This window comes from Entelurus aequoreus, linkage group LG03 (genome assembly GCF_033978785.1).
Source record: "Entelurus aequoreus isolate RoL-2023_Sb linkage group LG03, RoL_Eaeq_v1.1, whole genome shotgun sequence".
Taxonomy (NCBI): domain Eukaryota; kingdom Metazoa; phylum Chordata; class Actinopteri; order Syngnathiformes; family Syngnathidae; genus Entelurus; species Entelurus aequoreus.
In genome coordinates, this window is record NC_084733.1 from 80,375,467 (window position 1) to 80,390,877 (window position 15,411).

At 37.0% G+C, this 15,411-nt stretch overlaps 1 protein-coding gene across 1 annotated transcript in view; it reads right to left on the reverse strand.

Moving 5' to 3' along the window:
- The window catches only part of LOC133645958 (ras association domain-containing protein 9-like), a 17,726-nt gene extending 10,932 nt beyond the window's left edge, over nt 1–6,794 (reverse strand). The window contains exon 1 of the mRNA XM_062040884.1: nt 6,703–6,794. Within this exon, the coding sequence (XP_061896868.1) occupies nt 6,703–6,794 (92 nt within the window). The remainder of the gene's footprint in view (nt 1–6,702) is intronic.
- Between the last annotated feature and the right edge of the window lie 8,617 nt (nt 6,795–15,411).

The following is a 15,411-nucleotide window of genomic DNA, read 5'->3' on the forward strand; positions in this document are numbered from 1 at the left end:
TTGGTAGAGTGGCTGTGCCAGCAATCGGAGTGTTGCTGGTTACTGGGGTTCAATTCCCACCTTCTACCTTCCTAGTCACGTCCGTTGTGTCCTTGGGCAAGACACTTCACCCTTTGCCTCTGATGGTTGCTGGTTAGCGCCTTGCATGGCAGCTCCCACCATCAGTGTGTGAATGTGTGTGTGAATGGGTAAATGTGGAAATACTGTCAAAGCGCTTTGAGTACCTTGAAGGTAGAAAAGCGCTATACAAGTACAACCCATTTATCATTTATCATTTGTTTCAACATTGTATTTGTGTTGCAAAATATTGGATGGAAAATGACCAAAATTCAATGGTCAAATCAACGTCAGAGCCCAACATTGATTAAATGTTGACAAAAAGCATGTTGTTTCAACTTTGTATTTGTGTTGGAAATTTTTGGTTGGGAAATGACCAAAATTCAATGGTCAAATCAACATCAGAACCCAACATTGAATAAACGTCGTCTAAAAGCATGTTGTTTCAACGTTGTATTTGTGTTGTACAATATTGGTTAGGAAATGACCAAATTTCAATGGTCACATCAACGTCAGAACCCAACATTGATTAAACGTCGTCAAAAAGCATGTTGTTTCAACGTTGTATTTGTATTGTAAAATATTGGTTGGGAAACTACCAACATTTAATGGACAAATCAACGTCAGAAACCAACATTGATTAAACGTTGTCAAAAAGCATGTTGTTCCAATGTTGTATTTGTGTTGTAGAATATTGGTTGGAAATTGACCAAAATTGAATTGTCAAATCAACGTCACAACCCGACATTGATTAAACGTTGTCAAAAAGCATGTTGTTTCAACGTTGTATTTGTGTTGTAGAATATTGGTTGGGAAATGACCAAATTTCAATGGTCAAATCAACGTCAGAACCCAACATTGATTAAACGTTGTCAAAAAGCATGTTGTATTTGTGTTGTAGAATATAGGTTAAAGAAAATACCAAATTTAATGGTTACATCAAAGTCAGAAACCAACATTGATCAAACGTTGTCATAAAGCATGTTGTTTCAACGTTGTATTTGTGTTGCAAAATATTGGTTGGAAAATGACCAAAATTCAATGGTCAAATCAACGTCAGAGCCTAACATTGATTAAATGTTGACAAAAAGCATGTTGTTTCAACGTTGTATTTATGTTGTAGAATATTGGTTGGAAAATGACCAAATTTCAATGGTCAAATCAACGTCACAACCCAACATTGATTAAACCTTGTCAAAAAGCATGTTGTATTTGTGTTGTAGAATATAGGTTGAAGAAAATACCAAATTTAATGGTCACATCAACGTCAGAAACCAACATTGATCAAACGTTGTCATAAAGCGTTGTTGTTTCAACGTTGTATTTGTGTTGCAAAATATTGGATAGAAAATGACCAAAATTCAATAGTCAAATCAACGTCGGAGCCCAACATTGATTAAATGTTGACAAAAAGCATGTTGTTTCAACGTTGTATTTATGTTGTAGAATATTGGTTGGAAAATGACCAAATTTCAATGGTCAAATCAACGTCACAACCCAACATTGATTAAACCTTGTCAAAAAGCATGTTGTATTTGTGTTGTAGAATATAGGTTGAAGAAAATACCAAATTTAATGGTCAAATCAATGTCAGAAACCAACATTGATTAAACGTTGTCATAAAGCGTTGTTGTTTCAACGTTGTATTTGTGTTGCAAAATATTGGTTGGAAAATGACCAACATTCAATGGTCAAATCAACGTCAGAGCCCAACATTGATTAAATGTTGACAAAAAGCATGTTGTTTCAACTTTGTATTTGTGTTGGAAATTTTTGGTTGGGAAATGACCAAAATTCAATGGTCAAATCAACATCAGAACCCAACATTGAATAAACGTCGTCTAAAAGCATGTTGTTTCAACGTTGTATTTGTGTTGTACAATATTGGTTAGGAAATGACCAAATTTCAATGGTCACATCAACGTCAGAACCCAACATTGATTAAACGTCGTCAAAAAGCATGTTGTTTCAACGTTGTATTTGTGTTGCAAAATATTGGTTGGGAAACTACCAACATTTAATGGACAAATCAACGTCAGAAACCAACATTGATTAAACGTTGTCAAAAAGCATGTTGTTCCAATGTTGTATTTGTGTTGTAGAATATTGGTTGGAAATTGACCAAAATTGAATTGTCAAATCAACGTCACAACCTGACATTGATTAAACGTTGTCAAAAAGCATGTTGTTTCAACGTTGTATTTGTGTTGTAGAATATTGGTTGGGAAATGACCAAATTTCAATGGTCAAATCAACGTCAGAACCCAACATTGATTAAAAGTTGTCAAAAAGCATGTTGTATTTGTGTTGTAGAATATAGGTTAAAGAAAATACCAAATTTAATGGTTACATCAAAGTCAGAAACCAACATTGATCAAACGTTGTCATAAAGCATGTTGTTTCAACGTTGTATTTGTGTTGCAAAATATTGGATAGAAAATGACCAAAATTCAATGGTCAAATCAACGTCGGAGCCCAACATTGATTAAATGTCGTCAAAAAGTATGTTGTTTTAACGTTGTATTTGTGTTATAGAAAATTGGTTGGAAAATGACCAAATTTCAATGGTCAAATCAACGTCACAACCAGACATTGATTAAACGTTGTCAAAATGCATGTTGTTTCAACGTTGTATTTGTGTTGTAGAATATTGGTTGGGAAATTACCAAATTTCAATGGTCAAATCAACGTCACAACCAGACATTGAATAAACGTAGTTAAAAAGTATGTTATTTCAACGTCGTATTTGTTTTTGTAGAATATTGGTTGGGAAATGACCAACATTTTAATGGTCAAATCAACGTCAGGGCCCAACATTGATTAAACGTCGTCAAAAAGCATGTTGTTTCAACGTTGTATTTGTGTTGTAGAATATTGGTTGGGAAATAACCAAATTTCAATGTTCAAATCTACGTCAGTGCCAAATATTGATTAAACCTGGTCAAAAAGCACGTTGTGTTTGTGTTGTAGAAAATTGGTTGAGAAATGACCAAATTTCAATGGTCAAATCAACGTCACAATCCAACATTGAATAAACGTCGTCAAAAAGCATGTTGTTTCAACGTTGTATTTGTATTGCAAAATATTGGTTGGGAAACTACCAACATTTAATGGACAAATCAACATCAGAAACCAACATTGATTAAACGTTGTCAAAAAGAATGTTGTTCCAATGTTGTATTTGTGTTGTAGAATATTGGTTGGAAATTGACCAAAATTGAATTGTCAAATCAACGTCACAACCTGACATTGATTAAACGTTGTCAAAAAGCATGTTGTTTCAACGTTGTATTTGTGTTGTAGAATATTGGTTGGGAAATGACCAAATTTCAATGGTCAAATCAACGTCAGAACCCAACATTGATTAAACGTTGTCAAAAAGCATGTTGTATTTGTGTTGTAGAATATAGGTTAAAGAAAATACCAAATTTAATGGTTACATCAAAGTCAGAAACCAACATTGATCAAACGTTGTCATAAAGCATGTTGTTTCAACGTTGTATTTGTGTTGCAAAATATTGGTTGGAAAATGACCAAATTTCAATGGTCAAATCAACGTCACAACCCAACATTGATTAAACCTTGTCAAAAAGCATTTTGTATTTGTGTTGTAGAATATAGGTTGAAGAAAATACCAAATTTAATGGTCACATCAACGTCAGAAACCAACATTGATCAAACGTTGTCATAAAGCATTGTTGTTTCAACATTGTATTTGTGTTGCAAAATATTGGATAGAAAATGACCAAAATTCAATGGTCAAATCAACGTCGGAGCCCAACATTGATTAAATGTCGTCAAAAAGTATGTTGTTTTAACGTTGTATTTGTGTTATAGAAAATTGGTTGGAAAATGACCAAATTTCAATGGTCAAATCAACGTCACAACCAGACATTGATTAAACGTTGTCAAAATGCATGTTGTTTCAACGTTGTATTTGTGTTGTAGAATATTGGTTGGGAAATTACCAAATTTCAATGGTCAAATCAACGTCACAACCAGACATTGAATAAACGTAGTTAAAAAGTATGTTATTTCAACGTCGTATTTGTTTTTGTAGAATATTGGTTGGGAAATGACCAACATTTTAATGGTCAAATCAACGTCAGGGCCCAACATTGATTAAACGTCGTCAAAAAGCATGTTGTTTCAACGTTGTATTTGTGTTGTAGAATATTGGTTGGGAAATGACCAAATTTCAATGTTCAAATCTACGTCAGTGCCAAATATTGATTAAACCTGGTCAAAAAGCATGTTGTGTTTGTGTTGTACAAAATTGGTTGAGAAATGACCAAATTTCAATGGTCAAATCAACGTCACAATCCAACATTGAATAAACGTCGTCAAAAAGCATGTTGTTTCCACGTTGTATTTGTGTTGTAGAATATTGGTTGGGAAATGACCAAATTTCAATGGTCAAATCAACGTCTCAACCTGACATTGAATAAACGTTGTCAAAAAGTATGTTGTTTTAACGTTGTATTTGTGTTATAGAAAATTGGTTAGAAAATGACCAAATTTCAATGGTCAATTTATGGTCACAACCCAACATTGAAAAAAACGTCGTCAAAAAGCATGTTGTTTCAACGTTGTATTTGTGTTGCAAAATATTGGTTGGAAAATGACCAAAATTCAATGGTAAAATCAACGTCAGAGCCCAACATTGATTAAATGTCGTCAAAAAGTATGTTGTTTTAACGTTGTATTTGTGTTATAGAAAATTGGTTGGAAAATGACCAAATTTCAATGGTCAAATCAACGTCACAACCTGACATTGAATAAACGTCGTCAAAAAGTATGTTGTTTCAACGTTGTATTTGTGTTGTAGAATATTGGTTGGGAAATGACCAAAATTCAATGGTCAAATCAACATCAGATCCCAACATTGATTAAACGTTGTCAAAAAGCACATTGTATTTGTGTTGTAGAATATTGGTTGGAAAATGACCAAAATTCAATGGTCAAATCAACGTCAGAACCCAACATTGATTAAACGTTGACAGAAAGCATGTTGTTTCAACGTTGTATTTGTGTTGTAGAATATTGGTTGGGAAATGACCAAATTTCAATGGTCACATCAACATCAGAGCCCAACATTGATTAAATGTTGACACAAAGCATGTTGTTTCAACGTTGTATCTGTGTTGTAGAATATTGGTTGGGAAATTACCAAATTTCAAGGATCAAATCAACGTCACAACCAGACATTGATTTAAACATTGTCAAAAAGCATGTTGTGTCAACGTTGTATTTGTGTTGTAGAATATTGGTTGGGAAATGACCACATTTCAATGGTCAAATCAACGTCACAACCTGACATCGAATAAACGTCGCCAAAAATCATGTTGTTTCAACGTTGTATTTGTGTTGTAGTATAGTGATTGGGAAATTACCACAATTCAAAATTCAAAAAGCATGTTTCAACGTTGTTTTTGTGTCGTAGACTATTGATTGGGAAATTACCAAATTTCAATGGTCAAATCAACGTCAGAGCCCAACATTGATTAAACGTTATCAAAAAGCATGTTGTTTCAACGTTGTATTTGTGTTGTAGAATATTGGTTGGGAAATGACCAAATTCCAATGGTCAAATCAAGGTCACAAGCAGACATTGATTAAACGTCGTCAAAAATCATGTTGTTCCAACGTTAGGTTTGAGTTCCTCAACGTCAGGACCAACACAGTTGTTTCAACGTCTTGTGCCTGCTGTTCTTGAGGGTGTCTTATCTTGTCCATTCCAGGGGCTTTTAAATCGACACTGGAACTAGCGATGGGTACCGGTACTTTTTTGGCACCTACTGGACACTGATTCACACAAAATCCAACGGTGCCATGTTACTGTACCTGGGTTTAGCGTGACGTCACGCCCGACCTTCGCAAGTTGCAAGTTCCATTGCCAACAAAGACATTGACTCAAAGAAATGCTAGCTTGATGCTAACATTACTGTTGCGTTCGGGTCGCTTTGCTTAGACGGGTTCTGTTCTCGAGGGTTTTAGAAGAACAAGCAGGAAGCGGCAGGAACGGCGTGCAGGTAGGAATACCAAAATACAGAATTCGCAGACCGTTGGGCAAAAACCGATAATAGTCGCCAAGAGCGAACAGCATGTAAAGTCTTTGAAAACTACTAAGAGAGGGGGGGAAAACCGTGAAAAAACGCAATGGTGAGCATTGATCCAGCAACAAAGGCTGGGAGACAACAGGATATCAAAGGCAGTGATTATGGGCAGAAACAGGTGAGGACGCTAAACAATAAACAGAAGGCAGGTGTGGCTAATCAGCACCCCTAGCAATTAGAGAGTAAACAAAAAGAAGAGCGCCCTGGAACATGAATGGACTCAAACATGCGAGGGAGCGCCGAGGAAAACACTAAACTGCGAAAAATAACAAAAACACAAAACGAGACATTTGCTTTGCTAACGTCATGCTACTGATTAGCATTAGCGATTTTACATGGCGATTCCCACACCTCCAAATTTGTTAATAAAAACGACATCCAAGATGCACGTTACAATCAAACAGCTGGTGCGTGGTAAGCGCATTACTTACAGTATTAACCCGTTTTAGGGCGCAACGAAAGACCAGATTGAGCAAATACTCAACTGACTAGCCAACACACCCCAAACGATACACAACTGCCAACTGACGTCTGTCCGTCTATTCCAAGAGTCGTATCTGCACCTTTGAAGGCCTTGGCAGAGGTCTGCGCTCCACTGACAGCCACGTGGAAAATGTCCATTTTTCCCGTGACTTTGAATGCACCGTGCTACCGTGCCCCCCCCCCCCCATCTTTCATCCCCAAAATTTGGAGCACATTCTTCCCCCCCGACACCAAAAGTGGCGCAGTCTGCCAAGCTGACACAACAGATGGTTTGTGTGGCGACTCCACGTGGGAATGAGCAGACGCTATCTGGAAAGCTAACGCGAAAATAACCCGAAAGCTGATTCCGGGGAAGGCTGAGTTTGTCACATGGTCGCCAAGGGGCCAATCAGATGAAGAGGAGTAAAGGACATGCACTGTGGACGATGAAGATGCTGCACAAATATTAATCAGTCGATTCTCAAACTGTGGTATGCGCACCGGCTCCATCTAGTGGTACGCCAAATATTCGATTCCGTATTGGATTATTCTCCTATATCCAAACACAGTGTTACTGTTCAAACTGTGTGTAATGTTACAATGGAATAAAATATTAAATATACTTGTAAAATAAAACCTATGATTTGTTTTTGATGAGTACTTAGGCCTACTACGCTACTGTGTTTTAATGCCAGTCATCATGGTGGTGCAGAACTTGGTCCAACCTGAGCCTAATGCTGTTTTTCATTATTTTTGCTTATTCTATAAAAATTCTTAGTTATTATTCTGATCTTTAAAAAATGCTTAGTTCTAGTTTATTTAAGTGGAAAAATGCAAAGTTTAAAAAAAATAAAAAGTAGAGCCTGAACCACTAAATCATTGGCAGAAAGTTCCAAGTATTTGAAACTGGAGCTATAATTGGTCCTTTTTTTTAAAAAATTGTAAAAATAATGTCCATATATGATTTTTTTTTAATTTTGATCATATTTGACACAGCCGGTCACAAAATATTATTTATTTGTTATTTTTTTTACAACAAACCAGAACATAATGCAATATACAGTTATTTCCAAACATAAAATAACATTCCAGATCAATCGAATTCACTTATTTTTTTCATTTTCAATGTTGTAATTATTCAACATCTACAAAAAACTTACAAAAAGTCAACATCATTACGTTTTTTTTTTTAATGTGATTTATTTTTTTCTGTCACAAAAAAAAAGCTATGATTTGTTATCGAAATACACACCGAGTGATCACCACGAATGTGTATAATTGACCTCTAAATGTACCATATTGTGTAATGTAAACATTATATTTGTTTATTTGAAACATCTAAATATAAATCTCGATTTTATATATAATGTGCGAAATGCAATAAAATGCCAATTGACTCATTTAGAGTTACATTACTTTTATACCTGATGTTTCAAATTTGATACACATTTTTAAAACAGTTTTACTATAAAATCTATTCTAAAATATTAAGTAATTTTACATCGCATCAACAGATTAACTATTCATACTGATGTGTCAGTAAAAAAAAAAAAAAAAAATCTTACCTTATTCCTTTCAAATTTGGCAAAGTTTCTCTTCAAAAGTCAGGCGTCTCTCGTTTCTTCTTTGTGGCAATCTTGCAGCATCGAACAGTCCTCCAATAAGTTAATTACTTTCCTCAGGTGCATTATACATGTAATGCATGCATTTTATCTGATACATCAGGCTTTTAAGGGAAAAAAAACTAATTACACTGATGACATAGAAGGCGCAAAAACCTATGTATCACTTATGATACATTGGGCGTTTTGGGGTTAAGATGATTTATCCATAGTGTATATGTTCATTAGTGGTGCCGGAAAGAAAAAATCAATTCACATTTGAACCAGGATTATTAATTAAACAGCTTCTGAATCTATTAAAATCGATATATAAAAAACAAAAACAAAAAAAACAAAAAACAACAAAAAAAAAAAATTTAAAATAAAAATAAAATAAAAAAATAAAAAATAAAAAAATATATATATATATATATATTTGACCATCTCTGAACCTACTTTTGTACCTGTTTTGAAAAGTTTTTATTGTAATGTACACCCCAAATAGTTTGTTGAAGCGAATCGTGAGCTGCCCAAAGATTCCCGCCTCTAATATTTACAGTGTCACACCTTCCGACACATTCTGTCATCCAGCATTAAGTACCTGGAAGGCCCTTCAAAGTATCCTTTCTTTGGAGAAAATCCATTTGTGTCGGTCCTATATCAGCTTCAAAGGTGTCAAAACGAAGGTTACACAGGCGAACGCCCGCCAATGCTGCAGCCTCCCGAGCCTCCTCGGTTTATGTATTTTGATATTTACTGGAGCTGCTGCTCGTCAGCCCCGAGACCCCCTGAAAAGCTGAGGGGGCTTTCCATCAGCGGCAGACACACAATGAGGAACTGACAAGCATGTTATTGCAAGTCATTCATCACCTGCATTCATCAGTGCACCTGCAAACACAAACACCGAAATGCTCCAGTGAGATATATGGACGCTCGATGCACCGCTGCCGCGGCGATTGGCTCCTTTGGACTTTTTGGCGGGTGGGTGGAGGGCGGGGGGGGGGTGCGTTTTTTTCCGGGGCAAAGCTGTTTCCCCTTAGCTGTCCAACAGTGAAGGTTTGACTCAAGTCCTCAGCGGGGGGACGTCGTTCTCAGAAGCTGGAGCGCAGGACAGATCAAAAGGCGAGCGAAGCGGGGCGAACAATCCATTTCGGTATCTACCTCGTGGGGTCTGGCCTCCAGTGTGGTGAGGTGCTGGCAGCGCCACGGCGACTGCAGTAATTGATTGGTCCATGTCTCCCATGGCGCACACTGTCGGTCTTGTTATGTGAGGTATTGAGTCTTTTTTTTAAAATTTTTTTTACACCAAGCCCCTCTGAGGCACGCCTGCGAAGACGGCTCGATCATTCCATTTGGTTCCGGATGACTTTGAAGGACAAGAGATGGCGTTGGTTGGAGACTGCGGGGACAAAAAGCTGAAGGAAAATCCGTTTGAGAGCATCGATAGTGTCCGGGTCTCAGGTCGTGTTTGTCACGGTCTTTGGCCTTGTTCACGCTGCAGGTCGATCATTTCTACAACTCTTATTCTTTTGTGATAGAGTGCTTGGAGCACATATTTGTTGGTCACAAAAAAACATTCATGAAGTTTGGTTCTTTTATGAATTTATTATGGGTCTACTGAAAATGTGAGCAAATCTGCTGGGTCATACAGCCAGGCTGTATGTATACTTAACCTAACCAATCTGGCGCCCTAGGCAAGATTTTAGGTGGCGCCCCCCCCCACATCGGCAGTGAAGTGTATATACTCACAAGAAACAGAATAGCTTTGTCTTTTACCTTTTTTTTTTACTTAAAGAAAGCAAATTAACAATCAGAATAGTTAACAAAATAAAAAAAAATATGGATAAATAAATGAATACAAAAAATAAAAAATGAATATATGAAATACAATATTTTTTACATACATAAACACAAAATAAAACGTGTCAACAAGTTGCATAAAGTAAATTAAAAATACAATATAAATAAGGCACTGCACAAAACAAGATATCAAACCAGTATGACTTTAACAACTATATTACAAAAAAAGGGGATCCTACAGAGTTCTCTATTTGTGCTTTTTAATATTGCATTAACTAGAATGACTTACAAATTACTGTACACCAGGGAGTACTGTAATTACCTAACGTTACATTATTATTTTCCATAACAATTTAGCCGCCTTCACAAAATCAACCCGACGTTAAAACAGAACTAGCTATTTATTGATTAGCAATTGCCGAATCATGTAACATTAGCTTAATGCTAAAGCCAGGTTACTATCACATTCTGTAACAGACAAATAATTTCATGTAGGCTAACGTTACCTACCTGCTACCTCTGTCTTTTTCTCGTTTCTCCTCTTCTTTTCTCTTTTTTCTTCCCTGGGCACCTGACAGTTTTGGCCGTTTTGACATCTTGTGTTGATTTTTGTATGTGGTGACGTCCAAAAAGAGTCATGATACGGGAAGGGAGGGGGCGCACCGTGCCGGGGGAGGGGGGGCGTAATGTTGTAACAAATAATATTTCTATTAAATAGGCTTTACTTTGCATTTTAATTAACGTGGGATTATTTTATGTATTTAGAAATAATAGTGCCAACTTTTTTTTTTTTTTTTCCTGCAATATTTGTGGCACTGGCGTGGCGCCCCCTGATGGACGGCGCTCTTAGCATTTGCCTTTTATCTCCACGACAATACATCGACGAAGCACTTTAGCTACGGAGCTAACGTGATAGCATCGGGCTTAACTGCAGATAGAAACAAAAGAAATAAACCCCTGACTGGAAGGATAGACAGAAGATCAACAATACTATTAAACCATGGACATGTAAATACACGGTTAATGCTTTCCAGCCTGGCGAAGCTTAACAATGCTGTTGCTAACGACGCCATTGAAGCTAACTTAGCAACCGGACCTCACAGAGCTATGCTAAAAACATTAGCTATCCACCTACGCCAGCCAGCCCTCATCTGCTCATCAACACCCGTGCTCACCTGCGTTCCAGCGATCGACGGAGCGACGAAGGACTTCACCCGATCATCGGTGCGGTCGGCGGCTAGCGTCGGATAGCGCGTCTGCTATCCAAGTCAAAGTCCTCCTGGTTGTGTTGCTGCAGCCAGCCGCTAATACACCGATCCCACCTACAGCTTTCTTCTTTGCAGTCTTCATTGTTCATTAAACAAATTGCAAAAGATTCACCAACACAGATGTCCAGAATACTGTGGAATTTTGAGATGAAAACAGAGCTTTTTTGTATTGGATTCAATGGTGTCCGAATACTTCCGTTTAACTAGTGACGTCACACGCATACGTCATCATATATAGACGTTTTCAACCGGAAGTTTAGTGGGAAATTTAAAATTGCACTTTATAAGTTAACCCGGCCGTATTGGCATGTGTTGCAATGTTGCAATGTGTATGCAATGTCCAGAATACTGTGTAATTTTGCGATGAAAATAGAGCTGTTTGTATTGGGATACAATGTGTCCGAATACTTCCGTTTAAACGATTGACGTCACGCGCATACATCATCATACAAAGACGTTTTCAACCGGAACCCTGAGCAGAGAATCCACAATATAAATAAATATCCAGTCTGATTAATGCCATTATGTCACCATCTGGTGGTCAACAAAAGTAACTGTCAGAATAATTGTGTCTAAGTTATCACAAAACTTTGTGTTTCAATGAGTTCCCGGCGAGCAGACACAAGCTGTCTTTGATCTTACCAATCAAATGGCTTGTAAAACTCCACTGTGTAGGATGGGAAGCGACATGAAGGTGTCGGTTTCTTTGATCTATTGTAATCCACAGGAAGATTTTGTCTTGACCCGAGAGGAAGCAGGACCTTATCCCCCTCCAAAGAACCTTTTCTTTGAACTGTTTTGTAACCAAGGGCGATGGCTGTTTACGACCCCCCTTCCTTTAAAAACAGCTGTTGCCATGTAATCAGGGAAAGTCCAAATAAAAGAGAAGGCGTACAATCTTGGTGGGAGACTGTACAAAGAGTACAGCCCAGACGTTTCTCCTCAATTGAGCTACCGTAATTTCCGGACTATAAGCCGCTACTTTTTCCCCTCGTTCTGGTCCCTGCGGCTTATACAAGGGTGCGGCTTATTTATGGCCTGTTCTTCTCCGACACCGACGAAGAGGATTTCGGTGGTTTTAGTACGCAGGAGGAAGACGATGACACAATGATTAAAGACTGACTTTTCATATACCGGTAGGCTGGATATTTTGATAACGTACATGCGAGCACTTTGTATCACTTTGCACCGTTGTATTATTTGTACTCTGCACGAATGCTGTTCGCCATGTCAAAGATGTGAAAGTTTGATTGAATGATTGAAAGATTTATAGTTAATAAATGGGACGCTTTGCGTTCCCAAACAGTCATCTCTGTCCCGACAATCCCCTCCGTGGTAGCAGGAACCCCTATATACTACGGTAATTACACATCAAAACCCTGCGGCTTATAGTCGGGTGCGGCTTATATATGGAGCAATCTGTATTTTCCCCTAAATTTAGCTGGTGCGGCTTATAGTCAGGTGCGGCTTATAGTCCGGAAATGACGGTAAATTGAATTCTGTCTCTGTTTGATTCCTTGCTTCTCTGTCTTTTTAATAGATGTCATCAGTGTTTGAACCTGACAGTAACTGTGTCTTTAATTGTACTTACAATTTGGTGGAGCACAGCATTTATTTGTATGACCCGATCCAAACAACCTTCCCTAGTCATGGTGCAGGAAAAAAATAATACTTTTTGGACACCCCTGCTTAAATCAGAAGTACAACGGCACTTATCGGCCTACATTTTACTCAATACTTTCATCGTTCTTTTTAGCCTTAGCCCTACTTTGACGTGACTCCAAAGGGCACCTCGAGGCTCTTTTTGTTGACATTTTGGATGAGTCAGCATTAACACGCTCGTTGTAAAATGTCACCAAACAAGCTCCGTGCATTGATTTCTTTGTGCGTGGGTTTCGGGAACTGCTGTCACAATCTTTTAGTCACCTTCTGACAAAAAAAAACCCCCACCTTGCTCAGACCGGAGGCTTTACGTGACATTCGGTGCGTTTGTTTGACACCTCGCCGGACAGGCAACAAGTGTAAAAAGAAGTGAACGAGTGGTAGGAAAAAGGGAAAGTGTAACGATAGCCTTAATGTTGTTTCAGATAGGGAAGTTATTGCAAGATAGACGTTGTTATGGATTTTTCTTCCCTGAGGACCGTAAAGCAAATAGTTTTCATAAAACACATGCAAAGACACTGAAAAGGTGTGTTATTGTTTGTGCTAAGGCGGCGTCTTTTGGACGAGTTGCTGCTGGGTGAAATGCCTGCAAGTGTCTTCTGCTGTTGAAAGCTTTGAACCGGAAGTAGAAGTGTCGTTCAGCCTCTTAGCCGTCCACAGCGTTTCTACTCCTATTGATTCTTCATTCATCCCTCCAAACAATGTTTGTAAGTTTTACAATATAACTAAAACAATTCCTACTTATAGTGCAGTGCGGCTTATATATGGAAAAATCGTTTTTTCTTCTAAAATTTAGTAGGTGCGGCTTACATATCGGAAAATACGGTAATTTAAAAGTTGTAACAAAATGTTTTATTTTACAAAATTCTGTGTAAATTATTAATTTCGCAACATATGCATCTGCGGTTTATAGTCCGGTGCGGCTTATATATTGATTTTTTCCTTCTAAAATTTAGTGGGTGCGGCTTATATACCTGTGCACTCTAGCGTCCAGGAAATTCGGTAATTTAAAAACTGTAACAAAAATATTTTTTTTTACAAAATTCTGTGTAAATGTAGTAATTTAGCAACGTATATATGTGTGGCTTATGGTCTGGCGCGGCAAATTTATGGAAAAATATTTTTTTCTTCCAAAATTTAGTGGGTGTGCCCTAGCGTCCGGAAAATATGGCAATTAATAAAAATTGTAAAAAATAATTTATTTTACAAAATTCTGTGTAAATAATACATTTTGCAATGTACTGCATATATCTGCGGTTTATAGTCCGGTGCGGCTTGTACATAGATTATTTTCTTCTAAAATTTAGTGGGTGCAGCTTATTTACCGGTGTGCCCTAGAATCCGTAAAATACGGTAATTGAAAAAATTGTCACAATAGTATTTATTTTACAAAATTCTGTGTAAATTATTAATTTCGCAACATATACATCTGCGGTTTATAGTCCGGTGCGGCTTATATATTGATTTTTTCCTTCTAAAATTTAGTGGGTGCGGCTTATATGCCGGTGCACTCTAGCGTCCAGGAAATTCGGTAATTTAAAAACTGTAACAAAAATTTTTTTTTTTACAAAATTCTGTGTAAATGTAATAATTTAGCAACGTATATATGTGTGGCTTATGGTCTGGCGCGGCAAATTTATGGAAAAATATTTTTTTCTTCCAAAATTTAGTGGGTGTGCCCTAGCGTCCGGAAAATATGGCAATTAATAAAAATTGTAAAAAATAATTTATTTTAAAAAATTCTGTGTAAATAATACATTTTGCAATGTACTGTATATATCTGCGGTTTATAGTCCGGTGCGGCTTGTACATAGATTATTTTCTTCTAAAATTTAGTGAGTGCAGCTTATTTACCGGTGTGCCCTAGAATCCGTAAAATACGGTAATTGAAAAAATTGTCACAATAGTATTTATTTTACAAAATTCTGTGTAAATTATTAATTTCGCAACATATACATCTGCGGTTTATAGTCCGGTGCGGCTTATATATTGATTTTTTCCTTCTAAAATTTAGTGGGTGCGGCTTATATACCTGTGCACTCTAGAGTCCAGGAAATTCGGTAATTTAAAAACTGTAACAAAATTTTTTTTTTTTTACAAAATTCTGTGTAAATGTAATAATTTAGCAACGTATATATGTGTGGCTTATGGTCTGGCGCGGCAAATTTATGGAAAAATATTTTTTTCTTCCAAAATTTAGTGGGTGTGCCCTAGCGTCCGGAAAATATGGCAATTAATAAAAATTGTAAAAAATAATTTATTTTACAAAATTCTGTGTAAATAATACATTTTGCAATGTACTGTATATATCTGCGGTTTATAGTCCGGTGCGGCTTGTACATAGATTATTTTCTTCTAAAATTTAGTGGGTGCAGCTTATTTACCGGTGTGCCCTAGAATCCGTAAAATACGGTAATTGAAAAAATTGTCACAATAGTATTTATT